Source organism: Epinephelus moara, chromosome 14, assembly GCF_006386435.1.
Source record: "Epinephelus moara isolate mb chromosome 14, YSFRI_EMoa_1.0, whole genome shotgun sequence".
In the NCBI taxonomy this organism is placed as follows: Eukaryota; Metazoa; Chordata; class Actinopteri; order Perciformes; family Serranidae; genus Epinephelus; species Epinephelus moara.
Genome location: NC_065519.1, coordinates 12,822,283 through 12,844,887, shown reverse-complemented (window position 1 = coordinate 12,844,887; position 22,605 = coordinate 12,822,283). Strand labels below are relative to the sequence as shown.

At 40.8% G+C, this 22,605-nt stretch overlaps 2 protein-coding genes and 1 gene segment (V, D, J or C); all 3 read right to left on the bottom strand.

Moving 5' to 3' along the window:
• Positions 1-528: 528 nt before the first annotated feature.
• On the bottom strand, positions 529-9,201 carry elavl1a (ELAV like RNA binding protein 1a). 4 transcript variants are annotated; one of them, XM_050061041.1, is made up of 7 exons: positions 9,058-9,201; positions 6,673-6,732; positions 4,382-4,574; positions 3,784-3,887; positions 3,041-3,203; positions 2,709-2,934; positions 529-2,196 (listed from the first exon to the last, which is right to left on the bottom strand). In XM_050061041.1, exons 2-7 carry the CDS (start codon positions 6,706-6,708, stop codon positions 1,872-1,874), a joined length of 1,047 nt encoding a protein of 348 aa, XP_049916998.1. In that variant the 5' UTR covers positions 6,709-6,732; positions 9,058-9,201; the 3' UTR covers positions 529-1,871. The 4 variants fall into 4 exon arrangements, with proteins under 4 accessions (XP_049916998.1, XP_049916999.1, XP_049917000.1 ...); XM_050061042.1 differs by having other exon boundaries at positions 3,050-3,203; XM_050061043.1 differs by having other exon boundaries at positions 4,382-4,562.
• A 2,283-nt stretch (positions 9,202-11,484) lies between these two features.
• On the bottom strand, positions 11,485-16,267 carry tspan37 (tetraspanin 37). Its single transcript, XM_050061045.1, has 7 exons — positions 16,056-16,267; positions 14,177-14,368; positions 14,023-14,097; positions 13,807-13,905; positions 13,294-13,446; positions 13,099-13,182; positions 11,485-11,915 (listed from the first exon to the last, which is right to left on the bottom strand). The coding sequence occupies exons 1-7, from the start codon at positions 16,116-16,118 to the stop codon at positions 11,838-11,840; spliced, it is 744 nt and encodes a 247-aa protein (XP_049917002.1). The 5' UTR covers positions 16,119-16,267; the 3' UTR covers positions 11,485-11,837.
• A 1,025-nt stretch (positions 16,268-17,292) lies between these two features.
• Positions 17,293-17,910, bottom strand: LOC126400407 (Ig kappa chain V-III region VH-like). The segment is given in 2 exon segments: positions 17,293-17,661; positions 17,754-17,910. Coding segments are annotated over 2 exon segments (399 nt in total).
• Between the last annotated feature and the right edge of the window lie 4,695 nt (positions 17,911-22,605).

The window sequence follows — 22,605 nt, the reverse complement described above, 5'->3', positions numbered from 1 at the left end:
CAAACGGATGAGATAAAAAGTGTTTCACTGAGCAAGCAAACATAACCTCACTAGTCAAAAGTAATCCCCATTAGACAAAGATCAGAGCAATGAGTCTAAAACCCTCAATCTTCAATATTTAACAACAAATCTAGCCTCACTTTGTGTGTGAGTCGCCCTTGACATACAGCTGGGAATAAAAATGATTTACTGAGCCAGCTTTAACTTGCTATTTTTGTTACTTAAGGGGTTTAAACGTTTCTGTCCGTCTTAAAAAGCTGCTTCATGAAATGTCTTAAGGACAATCACTTTCCTTTGAGTGTCTGTGTACAGATTCTTTTCTCTAACAAACATTGGTCCGTATATTCCTGTCTCAGACGTTTAAATGCCTCCAGTGTGAACACTTTTTGTAACAGCCTGTTTTTGCCTGACCAGGGATCTTTTACCTACACTGCAAATTTGCTCCTAGAAAAACAACATAACAAAACCCCAAACCAAATCTTTAAACAAAAAAAGGGTAAAGAAAAAAAGAAACAAACCAAACAAAACTTTCAGCAAAAAGAAATAAAATTTAATGGTTTTATGCTCAAAGCGAAACAACCAAAACAAAAGAAAGGAAGAAAAGAAATCTAAACTGAAATCATTAACAAAGGCCATTAATGTCTCTCCAAACTTGAGATAAGCACTCGTTAAAACAAGTTTGTAACTTACATTGTAACAAATGAAAACCTAAATGCCTTTTAGAAAGAAAATGAAATGTTCCAAACAAAGAAAAAGTTAAATCAAAAGAAAAGAAAAAACAAAACAGAACGGTGTACTGAGCCAAAGTGATGTTGCTCTCAGTTAGCGTCAGATATAACCTTAGTACCTCTTCAAAAAAGAAAAATCCACCCGCAAATTAAGGTATAACTTTACCTTAAACCTGCTCTGAAAACCCCTCTGTGGTAATATAATCAAGTCTCTCCCTGCCTTTGGTCCATCTTAATTCTCTACTCATTGACTGGGGTTCATATTCAACAGGACTCTCCTGAAATACAACTTATTATAATAATAATAATAATAATAATAATAATAATAATAATAAAAAGACACTTTACACAGGGATAACAAAACATACATTTAGCTCCAGACCTCGTCATATTTAAAATTGTTAACCTGATAGCAGGGCGAGCAAAAGTCAATAGATTAACATCAAAAAGACTGATATTCAGAGTAACCTAAAACAGATTAGAAGTGCTTTGCTCTTAGATTAGACTCGAGACAGTGAGTGGTGTTGTAGGTCTGTGTGTCCGCTGGATGATAATTTAAGGCATCTATTATCTACTTATGACGAGGATCCAGAACAGAGCACTGCTTTTCCGAAATGACAACCACTGGCTACGAGCAGAGTATTCCTCCTCGCCTTCTTCGGATTAAATCAACCACCAAAATGTCAACACTTGGAGAACAATTTGCAGGGCTTTCCTTGTGCTCCGTATTTTCAGTGCGCTGCTAAGAACCATTTGCGTGCCTCCTATATCTAGTCCCCACAGTTATACATGCAACACATACGAACAGTATTTTAGATTTTTAGATTATTTTCAAAAAGTTATCGTCAGGGTATCATGGGATTTTTCCCTCTTCACCCCCTCACTAAAAATTAAATCTACTGAGTGTCCTCAAGCCCCAAGCATGAGTATAAAGATGAAAAAAAAAAAAGAACAAACAAAAAAAATCTGCCTAGACACTCTTTTAGACAAGTACAAAGGTGCAGAAGAGTGAACATGTCATTTAACTCTGAATACACTAAAACCCAAACAGATGTGCCAGACTTGGAAAACTCATACTTCTGCCATAAAAGCCTGGCTGAGCTTGTTTCCATCTCTCCTCTACACCCGATTGTCCAGCTCTCTCTACTTGTGGCCCTTGCTGGTCTTGAAGGACACTTGCAGTATCTTGTCTCCGAGCCGGTAGCCATTCAGGCTGGCGATGGCCATGGCCGCCTCCTCGTAGTTCGTCATGGTGACGAAGCCGAAGCCCTTGCACTTGTTGGTGTTGAAGTCTCGGATCACCTTGACGTTGGTGACTGCACCGAAGGGGCCGAACATCTGCCAGAGGATGCTCTCGTCGGCGTCCTGGCCCAGGTTGTAGATGAAGATGCACCAGCCGGAGGTGGAGTTCCCGGGGACACTGACGCTTCCCATGCCGCTCATGTGATCAACGCCCATGGGGGAGAACCTGGAAATGAAGAGGTTTAGAGTACATATGGATTCATCAATAAAACTAAAACTGAAACCGTTTTATTTATTAGCAGTCATCAATACAACTTGATGTGTCTTTAAAAAACAAACAGTCGTTTTATCTGCCTTGCTCTCAAACTTGGAGTAAACTGTGCAACACACAGTTGAACACCACCCAACTAAACTCTGGTTTCCAGGACAAGTGTCTTTTCCCGGGTTGGGGATTGATTGGATTTTTTTCCCCCATACCTGTGCCGACACGATACTTAAAAAATGTTTCTGTTGCCAAACTTTGAGCAAACCCTCTTCACTTTAATCAGCAGGTGGCAAACAAGGCATGGGGACTTGCCGTGGGTCTTGATGAGTTAAGGCATTTACTCGCTGGAAACGAACATGAAAACAACAGCATGAAGAAGCAGGGTAAAAGAGGCCGATGAGAAGTATTTGTGGAAAGAATTCGCCAAGATCAAGTCCTACTCCGTCTATCTAAACATTCACAACTTCTCTCACCTGAACCGCTGTGCCTGGTGGTGTACGGGCCCTCCGAAGCGTCGGGACTGGTTGTGGTAGAGCTGAGAGATGAGCTGCGTGTTCTTCACCTGGTTCGGGTTGGCGGCAAACTTCACTGTGATTGGCTCAGAGGCTCCGGGTGGTTTTTGGCCGTTCAGGTTTTTGACAGCCTCCTCTGCCTCGGCCCGCTTGTCAAACCTGATGAAAGCCACCCCGCGGGACGCGCCTGGGTATGAGAGAGCAGGTGGTGACTGCCTACTCTGATTCATGCAGCAGAACTAGGCGCTATATGTTACTGAAGACAATTTTTGAAAAGATAGGAAGTCATTCACCTGTCGTACCTGTGGCCTGGTCAACAAGTACACGAGAGTTAATGATGCGTCCGTAACGTGAGAACATGTCTTCAACATCCTTCTGGGTCATGGCCTTTGGCAGGCCGCTGATATACAGGTTGGCATCCTTTATTGTATCAGAGCTGGGTCGTGCATATGAAACCTAGCAACAGGAAGCAACGGCTGCCTGATTAAAACTCTACTGATACACGTGTACAAAACAAAGTAACAAAAAAACTATTAAAAGTACAATGAGTACTTAAATCTATGAGTTTTCCAAATAAATGCAATCATATGAGTGTTTTATAAGTTACAATTGTCAACTGATTTATCTGAAAGCTTTTGTCTCGTAAAAACAACAATTTTGGACTATAAAAGAAAACTGAATAAAATAATCTTAAGTGGTTTTAGGTATTAAGTCTTCAGTCTGGACAAAAATGAAAAGCATAAAAGAACATTACAGCAACAAAAAATGAAATAAAACGGATTGAAAAGCTCCTTTTTTTAGGAATTAAATACATGAAATACATTGAATTTGACAGGATGTGTCAAATAAAATAAGTAAAATTAAAGTCAAACTCAATGGACATGTCAGATAGGGCAGTAAGTGAGCTGTAAAAGCAGTATCACTTCCTCGGGCTGACATGTACTAGCTAGTTAGCGGACAGCACAGGAGCCACAGGAGAGTTAAATGACATGACATCTTTGGTTTGAGAATTGTAGAACACCTTATTGCACGTTACCTTGATAGTTTTGGACTGTAGCCTTAGTCCATTCAGTGTACTGATAGCTCTGTCTGCATCACTAGGGTTAAGATAGTTAACAAATCCGTACCCTAAACTGTGGCCTAGAGAAAAAAAAAGGAAAACAATAAAATAAAACAAAAAAACGTTGTATAGTTCAAAAAAATCTGCAAACAAATAAGTATTTAAAAACAAAAACAAATCTTAACATTGCATGCTAGTCTAAGCAAACAAACAAAGAGACTGTCTACAGGACTGGCTTGAATAAATAAAAGCAGGTCTATGGTGGTGAAAAACTGAGCAAACTATTACCTAACTCAAACAGGAAATCAATTTCGGATGTCTTTTCAATAAAAAAATACATTACAAAAATCGCTGAGGACAGAAGACCCAGAAACAGGCCTTTAATAGATTTCCTGCCAATAAAAGGTCATTTGTAAATGTACGATAGACCAAAATATTCTTTATGTCATAAAGCTGAACCACCACTGATATTTTCCGAGGCTGTAACATAAATCCGTTTCCATTTAAAACAAAATCTGGCCTTTAAGCGTCATCTGGTCTGTCACAGGTCTTATCGTTTCAGAGAGTAGCATACCTGCGACTTTGTCTCGAATCAGCTTGGCAGACTCCACCTCCCCGATGCTGGTGAAGAGGCTCCGCAGCTCATCCTGCGTCATGCTCTGAGGCAGGTAGTTCACTATCAGGTTGGTCTTGGCGTCCTTCCCCTCATCCCCTCCCATGTGGTCTTCATAACCGTTCGACATGTCATACACCTCCTGCAGGTCAGCCAGGTGGGCGGGAAAACACAAAGCAAGGTAAGTACGCAGGGTAGGCCGAACGATGGCTGAATCAATTAGCTGTTAAACTCATGGACAGTAGGGCTGTGACAGCATGGATTCTTTATTAATGCAGTGAAAATTAACATATCACAGCGATTTGGTGGTTTAGCGCCACCTCTCACGCCCTCATGCAGCTACAGTCTCGCCCCCTTTTCCTCTCCTTGCAGTTCTTGTTCTATTACAACACAATTACAACTTAAGTTACATAATTCCCAGTCAAAAAGGGTTGAGGGCGTCTGTGTTGTTTGATTACAGTTTTCAATAAGACTGTAAATTTCTGGCCGGTTGGTCGTTACGCTCTTGTTCAACCAAATTTTCATCCTCTGTGACGCTTGGTCTTGGGGGTATTTGTCAACCCTTCTCCACTGTGAATGGGCGGCTGGCGACAGTGACAAGCGCAGCGTTATACCTAAAGTTAAACATTTTTTAACTAGCATTTTTAATCAGAAAAACAGATAATCAGAGAAGACATTAAGTGACGGATTTTATCACTATGGATTTTGGCGGGTTTTATCACAATTAATTTATTTTGCTAAGTCTCCAAAAAAGACACTGCTGTTCAAGGCTGGATTAAAAAGCTTCTGAAAGGAATATGATCACACCGGAGCCCTTGTTGAAGTGGCGGGATGCCTAATGCTAGCTTCTGGGCTAAAAACAGTTAGTCTCTTTCTTGCATGCAACTTTACAGAGATATTAAAACATGAGTGACATTATGCTGAAAATGACATTGTCAACCCAGGAGTTAACGTCTATAGTGTCCAGTATGTCAAGTTTATCTCATCAGTCCTGTAAAACACTTAGTGGTGGGACGGACTCGCACACGCAGCTCAGGTGGAGAAGTGTTACAGTGTGCAGTTTATTTTCGGGTAACAGAACTGTGGACATCACATTCATTTGTCACTCGAGGCATGCTACTTGCCTGAACACAGAGTTAACATGCCCTAGGCCAGTGCTCATGTCGAGCCCTATGACAGGGAGAAAAAAAAATGCTTTGCACTGTGGCCGATATGGTTAACCTAGAGATAATGTTTTTTTTCCCCCTCTATGGACCAAGCAACTGGTTGAGGAGTAGGTAGTATTTAAGCCGACCAACATTTTCTTTGATTGAATGCTGCTCTCGTTTTCAGTGAAGTGGAAAACCAGGGGTTAAAATCTTTGAATGCCACATGAAGGCAACTGATTACATGACACAAGTATGTGACTGGATTTAAGTTGCAAACTGGTCTCAATTTCGTAGTTAAAACTAAGCCAATTTGAAATTTAGACAATGGAAGGTCATGTAGAGGACGGACACACACACACACACACACACACACACACACACAGGTTTTAAGTTTGCAAAGTAGCTGAGTAACTCTTTCCCACCCAGATGACCTCAGTCACATGACAGTCTGTTAGTCTGATAACCATTTGAAAGGGTCTGAGATTAGTTTGGTCAACAATGTGAAGTGCCCACAACAAGAATGGACTGACTTCAAAAAACTTTTTTTTAAAAGTTGCTTCCACTATCTGTTTAGCAGAGCGTGACCTGGTGGTCACATTCGCTGGTGGCTGAAACGGGATCAGGCCTGAAAAGGGAACCGGTCTAGTAGCGGTCAACCTGACAGAGGTCCATTCATGCAAGAGAAGGGCTGTGATTGTGTATTCTGGTGGGTAAGATACACTGCCTGAGAGGATGAATGAGAGGCCTGTATTAAACCAGTAAACATGGGCATAGCTAGTGGGAGCTGGCATGCACAAGTGTTTTTGATATCTCTTAATGCCATCTCATTTCAAATATGCAATCATTAGCTCCAGTTAAGTAAAAACAGATCACTGTGTACAGTCTTGACATGATTTACACACATTCAAAACAAGGTTGTGTCCAAATTTCAGTAAGAAGTAAAGCTTCAGAGCCTATACATTTCCTGCAGCCAAATTTCTTTGGCATTTAAATCTATATTAAGACCCGCAACCCTGATAATATCTGATCGTACCACTAACATTCAGTTGATAATGTGACATACCACAGTGCTGTTTGAAATGGGAGCCGAGATCTCATACTCACTTTCAAGTACTTAATGTGTCCTCGACGAACTGCCATGAAGACACTTCACTGCTCCTGAGGCTGAAGGCAAAAATCAAACAACTTGGTCAACGTGGCAGTGAGCAAACATGCTGGCTGAAGAACATAACATTAGGAGGACACACATTTTACAACCACACGGGTAACAATCAACTGTAATTTCAAAGAAGCAAAAACATCACCAGGAATGTGTGTAAAAGCTCCACGTGGCTCTCAACTCTTCAGGGGGGAAATCAACAAAAATTCAACGATGAAGCTGGGCAGACAGCCAGATAATTATTATATGGCTTTAAAAGGCTATTGTATTTGAGCGGTACCTTTAAATTGTGTTTTACCGGGAAAAGTTTGGTGCAGATTACTACTGGTGTCTTTTAATAAAGATCAGTGTGTGTATTATTGCATGCTTATATAATTCCTTGCATGCTGATGGGCGTACAGAGCTTGAGAACTTGTCATTTACAATCTTGCTGCAATTATGAGTCATATCTGTTGGCAGCTGCTACTGATTTTTTTGTAAACACTGTGGATCATGTAACTGGGCAGCTAATGCCAGCTTTTATGATCTACACAGTAATGACTTTTGTGCATCATAGTTGCCAGTTCAGCTAAACAAGGTGGGCAGTCTGATGTGATCATTAAAAACAGGACATGCACAGGAGATGGCCAGCTATTTCCTCTCACACCTCCAGCAATGCGAAAGTGGCCTTTTCAGGGTGTCTACAGGTATCAGCCAGTTAAATACAATGCTTTTTAGACCTGTTCAAGACACCTTTTGACCAAATTTGGGACAGATTTTAGGACCAATAATGTTTTACATATTTAAGCATCACAGGTAACCATTGCAGGCAAGTAGCATATGTGTAGCTGTGCACAGAGGTATATGTTCTGTAGGAATAAGGTTATTAGAGTGACTTGAGGCAATCTACATTTTGCCAACAGGTAAGTGCAAGTATGAAGTAAAATACACGTATTATAGTTCTTTAAAGATTTGTAACATCAGAATTGTGGACTTTTACATACAAAGGCTTCACTTGTTTTCAAGAAAAGCATAAAAACATGGATGAATAGAATTAGATAGAACATTTGTAGTAGTTAAGACCTCACAAGTTTAAATTTATGACTATTTAATGACATTTAAGGCCTTATTGTATTGAATTTAAGGCATTTTAAGGACCCGCAGACACTCTGCTTTTTTGGCTGTTCAGAGTTTTTTAATTTAAAGGTCATATCAAATGTTGCTGATGTAGCTAGTGTGATCATAAGGGATGGTAACCTCCTCATTAAACTTGTCAGGAGAAAAAAACACAGACATTGCTGGATCTGCACAACCGTGGCCAATTTTATGAAAATTAAAATAATAAATGATTCAAGTCTCTTTGCAGCTGTTGTTAGTGACTCGAGACAATAAACCCAGTTTAATTAACACTAGTTACTCACTTGATACTCCTACATTTTTGAGTAATGAGTATCAGAACATCTAATGGAAAACTAGTCTTGTGTGATAGTATTCTGTTTAATATCCAGTGGAAAGAGGCGTGTCAGTTTGGAGCTGTGGTATTTGTGTGGGTCAGACTTCATAGTATTTAAACTGCAAAGTATGGTGGAAACATCTGCTAGTGTGTCACAACTTGACCTACTTTCCATGGATGAGCACCTTCTCTCTAATACTTGCAACGTTGGTAGCTCATACTGAGACAGCAGCTGATATTTCTACAGCACTTGGCAGTGCAGCAAATGGGCGACATTGCCTTCAGGTTAGCTTCACAGATTAAGCCATTAATGATGTCTACCATGACAATACTACAGGAGGAGTTATACATTGTCTTCTGCAACCACTACATACGTTTTAGTAGTGCATAGTGTTTTTTTTTTAATTACAAGCAAGAGCTCAGCAATTCACGCGTTTATCTCCAACTCGAAAACGTGCAGAGGCCCCATTAGCACTGTTAGCATTAGCATGTTAGCCAGTTGCATGCTCGCTCCCTCCCCTGATGAGAAGAGTAAACACTGCCCCAACGATGTTGACCACAAAAACAGCACATTACATAATTAATCTACACTTCACCGCTTAGAGTGAACTCACTACCATTTCGTAGCTAAACAGGACGTACTACGTGGCAGTCTCTCGTCGGTTAGCTAACATAAAGCACCGAGCCCCTATTTTGGGGAGCGTCGGTTGAATGCATTTCTGTCCCCGCGCCTAAACCCCAGCGGCCTGCTAACAGGCCCCGGCGGCTAACGTTAGCCACCGCTAGCTAACCAACGGCTCCAAAGGCCGCGAGATCAGCATGGCAGTCATTACACCGAAATATCATCGCATGCAGCCGAGAAGCTTCGGGAAACATTTCTCAACATTTTAAGCATTACCAGCTTTTGGGGGTAGTTGTTGTTTCTGCTCCCTTCTCCTATTTTTGTCCTTTCTTAGCGACGTTCACTTCCCTCCAAGTCAGCCTCACGTAGCGAAGAAACCGAGGAAGGAGCTACGTGACCAAAACCACCACGCCCACTCGCGTCCAGCCACGCCTCTGCAGAAGAGACAGCGTGGTCAACACGCAGCTTTTGAGCTAAATGGTGTGCTGCTGACACAACACTAGAGTTCACACCAGTTAAACCAAAATAATGATGCTATTAGTGTTGATGCAATTACATTGTGATCTAATGTAGACAAACAAAACTGGATATCAATTAGCATAAACCATGCAGTAACAGACACATCAGATATGCTTTACATTTTCTGCAGCAAAATGCCTTTGGGCTTAGTGGTGTAAGCTTAAAGTGAAAAAATGTTGCTGCAACACAAATAACACATTGGTCATAGAGTTTACACTGTTCAGGCTTGTGCTAATAAAGTTAGCGTGTTATATTTGTTTGGAAAACATGTTTAGTATGACAGTTTGTTTTGTTGGTGAACCTTGTGAGTTGTAACAGAGCCAAATTATGTAACGTTACCTTTGTTAAATGTTGCTGTTGTCCCTGGCTTCATATGAGTAGAGGAATAGATCGCTGGCCGCTAGGCTAGTTTATACAATGTAAAATGCCATAGGCTTGTGCTAAAAACATTAGCATGTTTTATTAGTGGGGGAAAAAGTGTCCAGATAAAGACAAGTGCTTTGTCTGTGAATGCTGGGAGTTATAGTGAAGCTGATTTGTTTACTTGTGTTTGAAATTGTTGTAATTAAGCCACATTTAATGTGTGTTTAATGTGTGTTTTGGGTGTGTTTTGAATCAACTAAATCTTACATCACTTAACAAACACCCTGTCACCTGCTAGTGTTTTAGAGGTATAACTGCAGAGTGACAAAGACAGACCACCGCACATGTATAAATGCTCACAACGACGTAGGCTACATGCGTAGGCCCTATAATTAAGTGGAGAATCACAAACTGAATTCATTACACAAGGTTTTTTGTTAATGAAGATGGCGACAGCTACATCTTTTAGAGATCCAGTGTAGGACTTAGTGGCATCTAGCTGTGAGGTCACAGAACTGACTTCACACACATGCCCAGAGTGTAGGAAAACTATAGTGAATGCAAAAATGCAATTGACCCTATCTAGAGCCAGTGTTTAATTTGCTAATTTTGGGCTGCTGTAGAATAGCATGAATTCCATGGAAGAGGACCCGCTCCATAATTTATTATATAACGAAAACATAATGATCCTTAGTTTCAGGTGATTATAAAATAATGAAAATATTGCATACCATTTCTGCCATTAGATGGTCCTAAATCCTACGCACTGGGCCTTTAAGAAGCTATGGATGATTAAAATGCTAATTGTACTGTGTTTTAGTCTTCATTGTAATTCATGAATGGGTAAAACATTTCTTAAAAATATTTCATATTTAAAAAACTTTGCGCATTGAAAAATATTGTAGAGTTAAAGCATTGCATAATTTAAAAATATCCCTAATTTAATTCGATATTAATTCAAATAAATATGGTAAATAAATATTATAAACAAGTATGATCTAAAATGTTTAGGTATTTACAGTTGTAAATGTTACAATACATTAAATGTTAAAATGCAGGACAAATTATACCGCAATTGATATGAAGCAGCTAAAGGTCACTTTATTTGCATTTAATATAATTTAAGTTAAAATTTGTCACTTTAATGGGTCCAAATATTTATAATGGTGTGACACTTGTTTCCATTTATCTAATGTCACATGTGTATATGCAGTAACATACATCATGTATAGTATTTAACATTTTTCTTTTTCTGTGGTGTTTCTTTGCTTTGTTGAAGGTTTTTCACCTGAATGAACTTATGGCTGAACTGAAACGATCCAAAGTAGACTGCTAAACTGAATTACTGCACCTTCAAACTAAAAAAAGGAAGAAAAGGGAAAAGTTGCTTCATCATTTGAGTGAAATCCAGTTACATCTCTGAGTCGATGACTCCTTCTTTTCAAGTCGGGAGCTGCACAGGACTTGACAGATACTTAACATTGTTAAATTGACTCCAAACATAATAACTATGTATACTGGATGAGGATTTTAGTTGATCAGTGTGTTGAGGTACAGGTGTGATATGCAACCATACACATATGTGGTATGTTGTAATATTCGCAGATGTGGTCTAACATTAGGGACAATGTAGTGAGTGCAGGATATGCAGAGTGGGGCATTAAATGTGGTACATACAAGGGGCAAGTACTCAGATAATCAAGTATGCAATGCAAGTATAACCAGAGGCACAGTGCAAGGAAATGAGGTTTAGTTTAAGTTCACTGTCCCTTTGGAAATTGTGTGTGTGTATTCACTAAAGAGAAAGATGCAGCACATTGCTAAGAATCTTGTCCCTTTTATTTCCACTCTGCAGGAACATACAACATCATGACTCTATACTAAAAGGTGCAACAGTACCTTTAAAAGCAACAGAATGTCAGAAATACCAACAACTGCATCACAAAATATTTTCCATCACCTTTATGTCACATGTTTTGTAGTGTACTAGAGTAAACCTGTATTTATAGGTAGTAGTAGAGAGATGAGAAGTCTGCAGCTCAGGAATAATTATTCTAACAACAATCCCAATAACTGATGCACATTCATATCGTAGAAGTACATACTATGTAGCATTAAAGTATCAGTGCAAAGTACGGCACTGTCCCATCTGTCACAGTTTTTTTTTTTTTTTTTTAGTTTTTGCCCAATATTTGATAATGCATTAAAGGCTGGTCCATCATCAGCTGTCCCACCGTCACAAACAAAACAACCTGCATGACAAGAGAACAGAAAGGAGAAAAGTACTCTGATTAACAGACAAATTAAACAATGCTGAAAAATTAACTTCTAAAACTTAACACTACAAAGTACTGCAGCGTGCAATCAATTAAAATGTGTGCACGATATTGTTTTGTAATGAAAAGAACAATGTAATCTAATTATTCCGACCACCAGCAGTCCTTAAACGCTTTGTGTCTCCAGTATTTACCAGGTAAAGACCAGAAATACTCTTTATGAGAATAATGAATTTTGAATTATTGAATGCAGCCTTAAAGGGTAACTTGGGTAAAGGGTAACAGTTTTTTTAATCTGGACCCTATTTTCCTGTGATTGTGTGTCTAAGTGACGGGGCAGTTTTGGAATTGTTTAAGTATGAGCAAGAGTGCTGCAGTCAGCAATATGGAAACACGCTGCAGTGTAACTGCATGGGGCATTTGTCTACCCTCAATTTACATCTACTTTAAATGTTTGCTTTTGACACTGACAGACTCAGATTATCATTGTAAGTGTCTGGCATCTTACGCAAGAACCCCAAAGAGACAAAAAAAATCCTTTTGAATGAAGTTTAACCAGAAACAGCTCTAAATTGCCAACTCACCAGACTACATTTAATAAACCCTAATTTTATCATGTACAGAGTCAGCATATTTTCACATCTAAGTGGGTGAATTAAGAGTTTATTTCAACCAAACCTGAGTTGGTGACTGTTGGAACAGTGGAAAGATGAACCAAGATGGTTTTCGGGAGGTTTTTTTAGTTTCTCCTGACTTTGAATGAAGCGTATTTTACGATGATAAAATTACTGTTTATTTCAATGGAGTCTGGTGGGTTTGGTGATGGTGATTTCATGGCTGTTTCTGGTTAAACAAACAGGATCTTACTCTTTAACTGAACCGCCTATCTAGGTAGGGATCCTTCCCATAATGTTGTCAGACACTTAAAATAACCTGAACATGTCAGTGACAAATACAAGCACTTTTAGTGGATGTAAGTTGATGTCGTGAACTTGCCCCGAATGGTTACACTGAAGCCTGTTTTGCAGCTGCAGCCCTGTCGCTCACTACCAAATTTACTCTTTGAGGAACCCCCGACCATAAGTACCAAGCGTTTTTTTTTTTAATCAGTGTTTCATTCCTGAAAAACCGTCAGAAAATGTTATGAAGTCTTTCGCACCTCCACCAGAAAAACCACTGGCGACATCCAGATGATAAAACTCAGCACAAACTGTAAGCTCGTCTCCAGCTTCACCTGGCAGCCCTGTAAGAAAGAGACAGTGAAAAAATTAGAGACAAAAACAGAGGGGTCCAATCAGGCATTTTGGAGATTTTCTGTGTTTGTGAGTGTCGTATTCATCTGGTGCACGTCTACCTGCTCATTAAGCTGCCATGGCTGGTCCACAGTGCCATTGCAGGAGGGGTAAGTATAGTTGCAGCAGCTGTGAGGAACCCAGAGGCCTCCAGTGCGGTTAAACCAGGAGGTTTCCAGCCAGTCTCTGTAGCCATGAACACCGCAACACTGCAGCTAACGGGAATGAAAACAAAATATTCTATCACATCCAAAATAGATCTTCAGTTCATGTGGGTGAGTGTGATAGCTCAGTTTTTGAGTGGATCATTTTGTGGAGATGAGTGTCGCAGACACCTGCCAAACAAGACAGCCTCTCAGACATACCCATCTGTAAGCCTAAATATTCCTCGTAAAGGTGCTATTGATAATATTAGCCACTAGAGATCACACCTTCGCCTCGGCCATTGCATTCACGTGACGTCACCACCACCATTTTGAAATGCTACATCATTTTTACATACCAGATACCAACATGTTTGGGGTCTTTGGATGCCTACATGACTCACTTCACACGAGTTATGATTGAACACTTACCTCCTCTTGTGTTGCATCCACAGCTAGAGAGTTGGGGTCCTGGACGTTGCCTGTGTAGTTCTGAAACACTCCACTGAGGGGTGCTATCTCTGAATCCAGCTAAACAAAAACACAGTAGACACAAAAAACAAACATGCAGTTTTCCCCCAGAACAATCAGTAGTGTCATGACGGCACAACTGTCCAGTGCATGTTAATTTTTGGGTAACTTTTATACCTGTGTAGAGTGAAAATAAGCCAACGCTGAAGCTGTACTCTCCAGACAAAAGACCAACATCAGCAGATAAACAAACTGGGGAAGAAAACACATCATTATGTAGAGTCCAAACACTGATGCACACAGATTCCCACGGTCACACACACAACCTTACCAGTCCTTGCCGAAAGGTGGAATCCCTGAGGCTCAGCCAGGTGCCAAGGCACCCGCTGACCAGCAGGAACGCAGCGCTGGCGAGAGTGAGGATAACTGGCAGGGTGATGTAGCTGTGAGAGAAAAATACGCTGCTCTGTCTGTAGTATATCAGCAGGTAGACTCCACTCAGGCCCACCACCAACCCCACCACCTGGGAAATAAAAGAATCTATTATGACAGAATAATTGAAGTTTTAATTTTCACTGTCACAGATACATTTCCAATGAGTAACATCATGAAAGTTTTGGTGCGCGCGCCTGTGATCTTGACCATTTGGTGTAAGGTGGTCATAAAACTCAGTCCAAGCTGTCTTAAGTCAGTCTCTGTCTCGTCTTGACATTGACAAAATCAAATATGTTTAATATAATTGTAAGTTTTTAGTCGTAACTCATAAGCAGCCAGATTGTATTGTCTTGTCACATGATCAAATAGAGACTTGACATTAGACATTAGCATACATGTTACCCAACAATTATCACTGCATACTTGTAAGCATACGATTTGTTTTAAATTGCTACTGACTATTTTGCAAAAAAAATAGAGAGAGAGAAAAGAAAATCATGATGGAGTTGGGTTTGCATTTTTGAGGGAATACAGCCCATATCAAATGGCACCATTTTTTAATTTAATGTGAGTCCTTTTTTAAACGCAGGTGTAGCTCCACGGCAACCTGGTCTCACTCCGAAGTCGTCAAAATCCGACGCTTGGGCAGTGACTTGCGGCATCAGACACTGACGAAAAAGCTGTCCTTTAACGTCAGCATGATAAGCAGCCAGTGGCCGTTATGGTTTAACGCCGCTCGTTGATGTCAGGGGACACATCCCATAAGATTATAAAGCCAAAACCTTTTCTTTTTTCTGAAACCTAACCACATACGTTTGTTGTTGGAGGACAAAAATATCAATTTGCGGTGTTGGACTGACGTGGTGCACTTATTTTGAAAGAGACTGTGTAAACGGTAAATTTCCTGCGAAAATGGAAGTGTATTTTGAAAGAAGACAATGCATGTAACAGGCAGAGCTTGACACGGCGTCCCAGAACGTCTACAACTAACACCCAGGGTACCTTGCACGCCGTATCAGGACGTGGAAAATCCATGACCAAATGTCAATATGTGACGAGGTCAGTGTGAGAATGTGTCGGCGATGGCGGCAATCTGAATCATTAGTAAGGCCCCTCCAGCAACCCCACGGGCCCCCGTGCATTCACACTGCCTGCACTGTCTATGTTTACGCCCCTGGTGGGCATAACCTGCAGGGTTGGGGGAATTCTGTTGCTCTGGAAATGATCACACAAATTAGCATCAAAGTTTGGGCATACGTGAGTTGGTTTCTGTTTGCCCTCAAGTTGTGTGTGCCCCGTTATTTGTTAATGTTATTAATTATATCGAAGAAGTCAAATAGTCCCCACAGAACATTATTTCATAATCAGAACTGAGTTGCATGACTGCCAAACGAGCCAATCAAAAAATATAAAAACAAAGATAAACATAGCCATGTAAAGTAAAAAAAAATACACAGGTGACATTATGAAGTTCAGATAAGACATGTGTGTTCAATAAGTTTTAGAAACTGTGTGTGCTCTGCTTTGTTCGCACGGATTACCTGGTTCTGGTCTCCAAAACACACGCGCACCCACGCACTTTTGTGTCATGTGATATGGGACATGTGAGACTCTGCTTGTAACTCTGCTGTTGTTATCTTAATAAGTATGTAGATTAAATATCAAGAATTGGCATATTTGTTATTATGTTATCATACATGATGATTATTGTCAATATTTAGTGGAAGAATACAGAAACAATTCAAGATGGAGTGAAGACTGACACAGTTACATACCCACAGAAGTTGTGACGTCAGCTGAAGTATTGTTTTCAGCGCTTTTCTTCTCTGATCGCTCATTTTGGAGCGAGCGAGCAGTCATTCATCCACGCAACCTGCAGATGCGCTAACATGAAGCTGGCGCACTTATACCTGAACCATGGAGCCTTTATGTGAAGAAAATGCAATCTGCTTGCTGAAGCGGAGGAGGGCAGGAAGCATGTGATGTTTCATGGCGCTGTAGACTACAATAACTTCCCCACAGAACGCGGAAATTGTGCAACACTTTATTGTACTGTGATGACAGAGGTGGAATCAGCACTGATTTGTACAGTCATATGACTCCAATAAAGAAGAGCAGGTCTACACCCTGCACAAGACATGCGCATGCTGTGACGCTTCACTTGTGTCTGTGAAGTCGTGTTCCTGAACAAAAAAAACAGGTCCCGCTAAATCGACGAAATGGACGGCCACATGGTGACGCTGTTTTCACGTCCAATAGGCCTAGGCCCACTGGTCCAGTCAGACATCTTCTAACATGGTTCCTGACATTAAATTCTCACACACAGAATGATACGTCAGGAGAGGCAAGGTCCAAAACCAGATGCAGGAGGTTCAGGACTGACGGCAGGAGCACGTCTGCAGTCACCAGCAAAATGTGTCCCTTTGCCTCCATTATATTAAAGTGAGAGCAGTCAGTTCAAACTGGAACAGGTCCATGATGAAGTGGAAGAAGAAGCTGAGGGAAAATAAAAGCAATCAAAGTGATGAGAGGAGACTCTGCTCCTGTAAACAGCTGGCTGGGAGAGAAGCTCAGTGCTGCTGGGTGGAGGAGGAGGAGGAGGAGGGGCTTTGAAACTCAGGTGATCACAGCAGGTGCCATGCATCAGCAGTTAGGGCTGTTAGTATATAAGTATGAAGCAGCAGATAATGAATGAAATACATAATCATACATCATCTCTTTTAACTTTTTTAAAAAGTTCAGTATTACGCTGTCCTTGGGGTTTTTTAAACAGCAAGAACTATCCAGCATCAATCTCATTTAACTGCACGTCTAGGACTGTGTCTTAAAGCCTACAGCCAGACAATATGGTGCACTACTGGTTGTTTTAGGAGTGTTAAAGTGTTTTAGCTTGTGCTTGGTGAGGTTACTGTCAGCTCTGTGTTCAGTGGTCTGTGTCAGAGTCTCTTCCTCTTCAGCAGCTGCAGTCGCTTCCTGCTGTAACAGCTCAGTGTCTCTGCAGTCTGACTGAGGGAGGTTTTTGTACGGCGATAAATCACTGTGTGAACACAGCAGCACTGTTTATTAAGTGTACACTCTGACAGTAATAAACTGCTGCATCTTCAGTCTGAACTCCACTGATGGTCAAAGTGAAGTCAGAGCTGCTTCCACTGCCACTAAACCGAGCTGGTGTTCCTGATTCACGTGTGCTCGCTAATGATATTAGGAGCTTTGGAGGCTGTCCAGATTTCTGTTGGTACCAGGACATAGCTTCATGTTCATTTAAATCAGAATCATAACCTGTGGCAACAGCTCGGCTGGTCTTACAGGTGAGCGTGACAGTGGATCCTGGAGTAAATGTCACCACTGGAGGCTGAGTCACAGTCACCTGAGCGCTGCATCCTGCAGACAAAAACAAATCATTCATTTATCAGCAGAAATCAATGAGAGAAAAGGCAGCACATCATGTTTGAAATGTTGCTGAGTGAATGAACCTGTGAAACAGCAGCAGGCCAGCGTCCAGATGAGGATGGTGATGAGAGTCATGGTGCTTGTGCTTTCTGCTGTGTTGACTGACACATCTGAGTCCTGCAGTGTTGAACTCACAGGACTATAAACCTTCTCACTTCACTGGAGGATCAGCTGACCATGCAAAGCCTCCTCTCTATGGAAATCATTTCTCTGCTCTCAACAGACTCAAGGCATCATGGGTACTTTACCATGTATCAGCTGCTACACTGCAACAGTTCATCATCTTGAGGATTATTCGGCCGTTGAAAGTCCATCTCAAAAAGTTTGACTTTGTGCTGTTTTTATGGTTCTTCTCTTCATCAAAAACTCTTTTTTCTTTATAGTCTCACGTCACGTCCTCATTAACAGGTCTATAGCACCCCCTGCTGGCACATTGGATCAACACTGAACTCACTATGATCTGACACAATTTGATTGTTTGAGTTTCTTCTTTAATTTCATAGTCATGTATGTCTCTGATTCAGGTGTTGTACGATAATGTGATGTTAACCTGTCTGACCTCAGTGTATTTCGGGCTGCTCAGTGTTTCAGCTCATCACCCCAACTGATCTTTCTCATCATGTTCCATGGCAATGTGACCAGAGGCTGAGCACTGGGACCGTTTCAGTCATTTTTACCAATTTGCCTTGAAGGGAGAGTAGACACAAGGTTTCAAATTAGTAACACATATGTGACACTCTTAGAAAAAACCCCAAATATATACCAAAAATGGCTGTGTAAGTTGAGGACTTAGTCAGGGGGAGGGTTGCTGTCTGCCAGCCCAGGGGGAAATTTTAGGGGAAGACCCACTCAGGCCAATGCAAAAGAAAAAAAAGGTTACACACACACAGAGAGACAAGCAAAACTAAAGATAAAGTGCAATGTGAAAACACAACACCACTCAACTGTACAATAGGAGTGGATGCTTAGGGAGCAAGGCCACAGCTTGGACAGGCCCCAGTCCTCCCTTCCTTGGTCAGGGTTCAGCCTAAAAGACAAAAACACATTAAAATGGGCAGGTGGGAGATTGCACTGTTTTGCTGTTAATATAACCTTTTACAAACTATTACATAAATGAATTACATTAAAAAAAAAAAACATAACCCAAAGGCAGAGCAGAATGAAATTTACTTGGTCGAGCAAAAGGCCTGAGATGAACCATTCATGGGGTTCAGGGGCTAATAGACAAACACTGTATTTACTGTAAAGATACTGTTGCTGCTAATAGGTCCCACTTTAGTCTTTACATGCTTATTTGTAATAATAAGTGCTTAGACTACAGTTCACATGAGCTGGTTTAGTGCCATGTGAAGTGGCAACAGCTTACTCTGAGGAGGGGCCCACAAAGTCCACTTAGGGCCCCCAAAAGTCGAGGGCCGGCCCTTGAGTTTAGTATTGCAGGAAATAGACTCATTCAACTTCATGATGAGACTCTCATATCATATGGTTAATATAAAGCTGAAGCCAGTTAGCTTAGCTTAGCATACAGACTGGAAGCAGGGGAAAAGGGTGCCTGTCCTTTGACAAGAAGATCAGCCAATCAGCTCCTTCAAAACTCACGAGCCTATTTGATTTCTGGTTTATTTGATCTGTGCAAAGAAAACAAAGTCTCCACTGGTTACCTGTGTGTTCAGAAATACAATCTGACGCTCTACTATAAAATGAGAGGAAGAAACAGAGCGTTGTTCTTCTACATGAGTTACAAACCATTAAGTTAATGACTTGTTGCTCTGCTGCTCCGTTTCCCCAGACAGAGCGCCCAGAGTACGCTCTGCTGCTCCGAGAGTGTGGTGTTCTGAATAACCGAGCGCTACTTTCTAACAGCGCTCCAACTTTACAGATGGTCCAGTTTGTGCCAGAGTGCACTCCAGCACTTGGAGTGAGGATTTCCTAACGAACCCATTGTTTCCAGTATGTACTCCTGTAAAACCACAACAAGCTGATTTTCTTCTCTGTTATTTGTGATGGTGAAACAAACATATTACATTTTAACTGGTGAGCTTTAGAGGTGCTGGGAGGTGGTTTTAGTTAACGTTAGACAGAACCAGGCTAGCTGTTTACCTCTGTTTCAAATGTGCTTCATATTTAATGGACAGATGTGAGTGGTGTCTGTCAGCAAGTAGGCACAATGTATATTTCTACGCCCAGAGAGAGCCCTACAACACACGCCAGAGGTGGAGGAAGTGAATGTCCTCAATCTATCAAGTAAGCCCATCACAGACACTTGTGTTTCTGCCCTGAGTAAGGGCCTTTCTTTTTGTCCCACTACCCACTGTAAAGACTTTGATGTATTTGTTGATGTCCAGAGGTTTTTCTGGAACCTACCCCTTAAGGAGTTCTTCAAGAACCATCAGGGGGACCACTCTCCCTATGTTAACAGCTCTACTGACACCCACGGGACGGGCCCCACCAGCGACACAGGGACTGTGAAGGACCAGGAAACCACCTCTAACTCCCCCACTAGACCTCGTACTCATTTTAGAGGTAAATCAACTTTCATTCCACCACAACACAGAAACTCTTCAGTTGACATATACTGCAGATTGGTGGAAAGAGATATATCTAAGTTACTGGGACAAAAGAGACAATACAAAGTTATACATAACCTGTCAGAACTACAACGCATTGAACTGGACACTCTAAAAAATGATAAGTCCATTGTTATTCAAAGTGCGGACAAAGGGGGTGCCCTGGTGATATTGGACAGAGTTATGTACAAGTAGGAAGTGATGAGGCAACTTGTTAATGACACTTTCTATCGGAAGCTTCCTGTAAACCCAACTAATGAATTCAAAACCAGAGTCCATGGATGTCTCAATGAACTCCTAGCCAAAGGAGACATCACTAAACATGAACACTCCTTTATGCTGGTTCACTCACCTGTGATACCGGTTTTCTACACTTTACCTATGATACATAAACCATACAGTGACACTCCTCCTGGGAGACCGATTGTAGCTGCGATTGGCTCCCTAACAGAAAAAATATCAGCCTTTGTAGACTTTTTCCTTCAACCCTGTGTAGCTTCTCTGCCCTCCTACATAAAAGATTCCACTGAGTTTATTAAAATGATAAAAAAAATGTACAACATAGCCACAGTCAACAGCTGCTGGTGACCATGGACATTGAATCTTTATATACAAATGTGCCTATACAAGGCAGACTGGACTGGACACTATGTCACCTAGGGGTCTCAACGGGGAGATAGACATTGAATTCATCAGCCTCATCAAATCCTACCTCTCATCTTGTTCTCAAATTGTTAGAATTAAAAATCGTACCTCCAACCCCTTGCAATTATTAACTGGTGTCCCACAAGGTTCAGTACTCAGTCCTGTTCTGTTCAGCATGTACATCAATGATTTATCATCTGTGTGTCATAATTGTGATATATTAATGTATGCTGATGACACAGTTATAATTGGTCATGGTAAAACACCAGAGGAAGTTGCAACAAAGTTAGCAGATGCTATGTTATTAGTCACAGCCTGGCTTAAACTGTCCTGTCTGCAACTTAACCTGTCAAAAACAGTCTGTATGTTTTTCTCTAAGAAAAAAACAAACATAAATGTGATGCCAGATGTTTTCATCTCTGGAGAGAGGGTACAGGTGGTTACAGAATACAAATACCTAGGACTGCACATAGATTCAAACCTCAGCTTCAAAACCCACATTAAGAAAGTCAGGAACAAAGTTAAGTTAAATTTATCAAACTTCACATTCATCAGGGACTCGTTTTCAACTGAAGCAGCCAAGATGTACTTCTTCGCTATGGTTCCCTCCCACATCACATACTGTCTGACAAGTTGGTCTACTGCAAACACCACAATAATGAAAACAATAGAATCATTATATAAGCACTTAAAATATTAGACAAGAAACCTTTCAGATTTCATCATTGTCATATACTGAATAAATATAAATTGCTTAGTTGGGAAAACCTCATTTTATTCAAAAACATCTGTCTGGTATATAAGATCTTGCATGGTTCAGCTCCTCCTGCTCTATCTGGATACGTTAATATCAGATCTTCCGGTAATAGGCGTACGAGAGGTGCAGTGAGGGGAGACTGCACAATTCCCTTAAGAAAAACCACATTCAGTCAGGCAGTTTTCTCCTTCAGAGCATCACATCAATGGAATTCAGTACCACAATCAATCAGAGTATCTCCGTCATATCATTCATTCAAGCGCAATGCCAAGAAATGGCTTGTTGAAACACAAAAATGTGAACATTGATGTTTGCCTCACTATTATATAGGAGTGCATTATGCAATTGTGGGTTATTGTCACTCAACGGTATGTGTGTGCCGTACAGAATGTTTATCTTGTATATAATGTTTATATTTAATGGGTTATTTTTTTAGATATATTGGATGTTGTATTTTACTGATGCCTTTAACAACTGGCAAAGGGACTACCGATGAAAATTAGCCTCTTGGCTATTTCAGGTGCATTTTACTTTTTTTTTTTTTTTTAAATGTTGATTAATGTACATTGTCCCTTTTCAAATAAACAAATAAACTAAACTAAACTAAACATTCAACCTTTCCTGTAATTCCTCTGACTGACACTGGTGGCTCTGCTGCTCCGAGAGTGTGGCGTTCTAAATAACCGAGCGGTACTTTCTAACAGCGCTCCAACTTTACAGATGGTCCAGTTTGTGCCAGAGTGCACTCCAGCACTTGGAGTGAGGATTTCCTAATGAACCCATTGTTTCCAGTATGTACTCCTGTAAAACCACAACAAGCTGATTTTCTTCTATGTTATTTGTGATGGTTAAACAAACATATTACATTTTAACTGGTGAGCTTTAGAGGTGCTGAGAGGTGGTTTT

What these genes read in the sequence shown, in the direction of transcription:
- elavl1a (XM_050061041.1), bottom strand. Translation starts at nt 6,708, where the DNA reads ATGGCAGTTCGTCGAGGACACATTAAGTACTTGAAA. An exon ending in GATTCGAGACAAAGTCGCAG is followed by an intron (nt 3,888 to 4,381) that starts GTATGCTACTCT and finishes TTTTTTCTCTAG; the next exon opens with GCCACAGTTTAGGGTACGGA. An exon ending in TACAGTCCAAAACTATCAAG is followed by an intron (nt 3,204 to 3,783) that starts GTAACGTGCAAT and finishes TCCTGTTGCTAG; the next exon opens with GTTTCATATGCACGACCCAG.
- tspan37 (XM_050061045.1), bottom strand. Translation starts at nt 16,118, where the DNA reads ATGAGCGATCAGAGAAGAAAAGCGCTGAAAACAATACTTCAGCTGACG. An exon ending in CCACCTTTCGGCAAGGACTG is followed by an intron (nt 14,098 to 14,176) that starts GTAAGGTTGTGT and finishes TTTCTTCCCCAG; the next exon opens with TTTGTTTATCTGCTGATGTT. An exon ending in TGGATGCAACACAAGAGGAG is followed by an intron (nt 13,447 to 13,806) that starts GTAAGTGTTCAA and finishes CATTCCCGTTAG; the next exon opens with CTGCAGTGTTGCGGTGTTCA.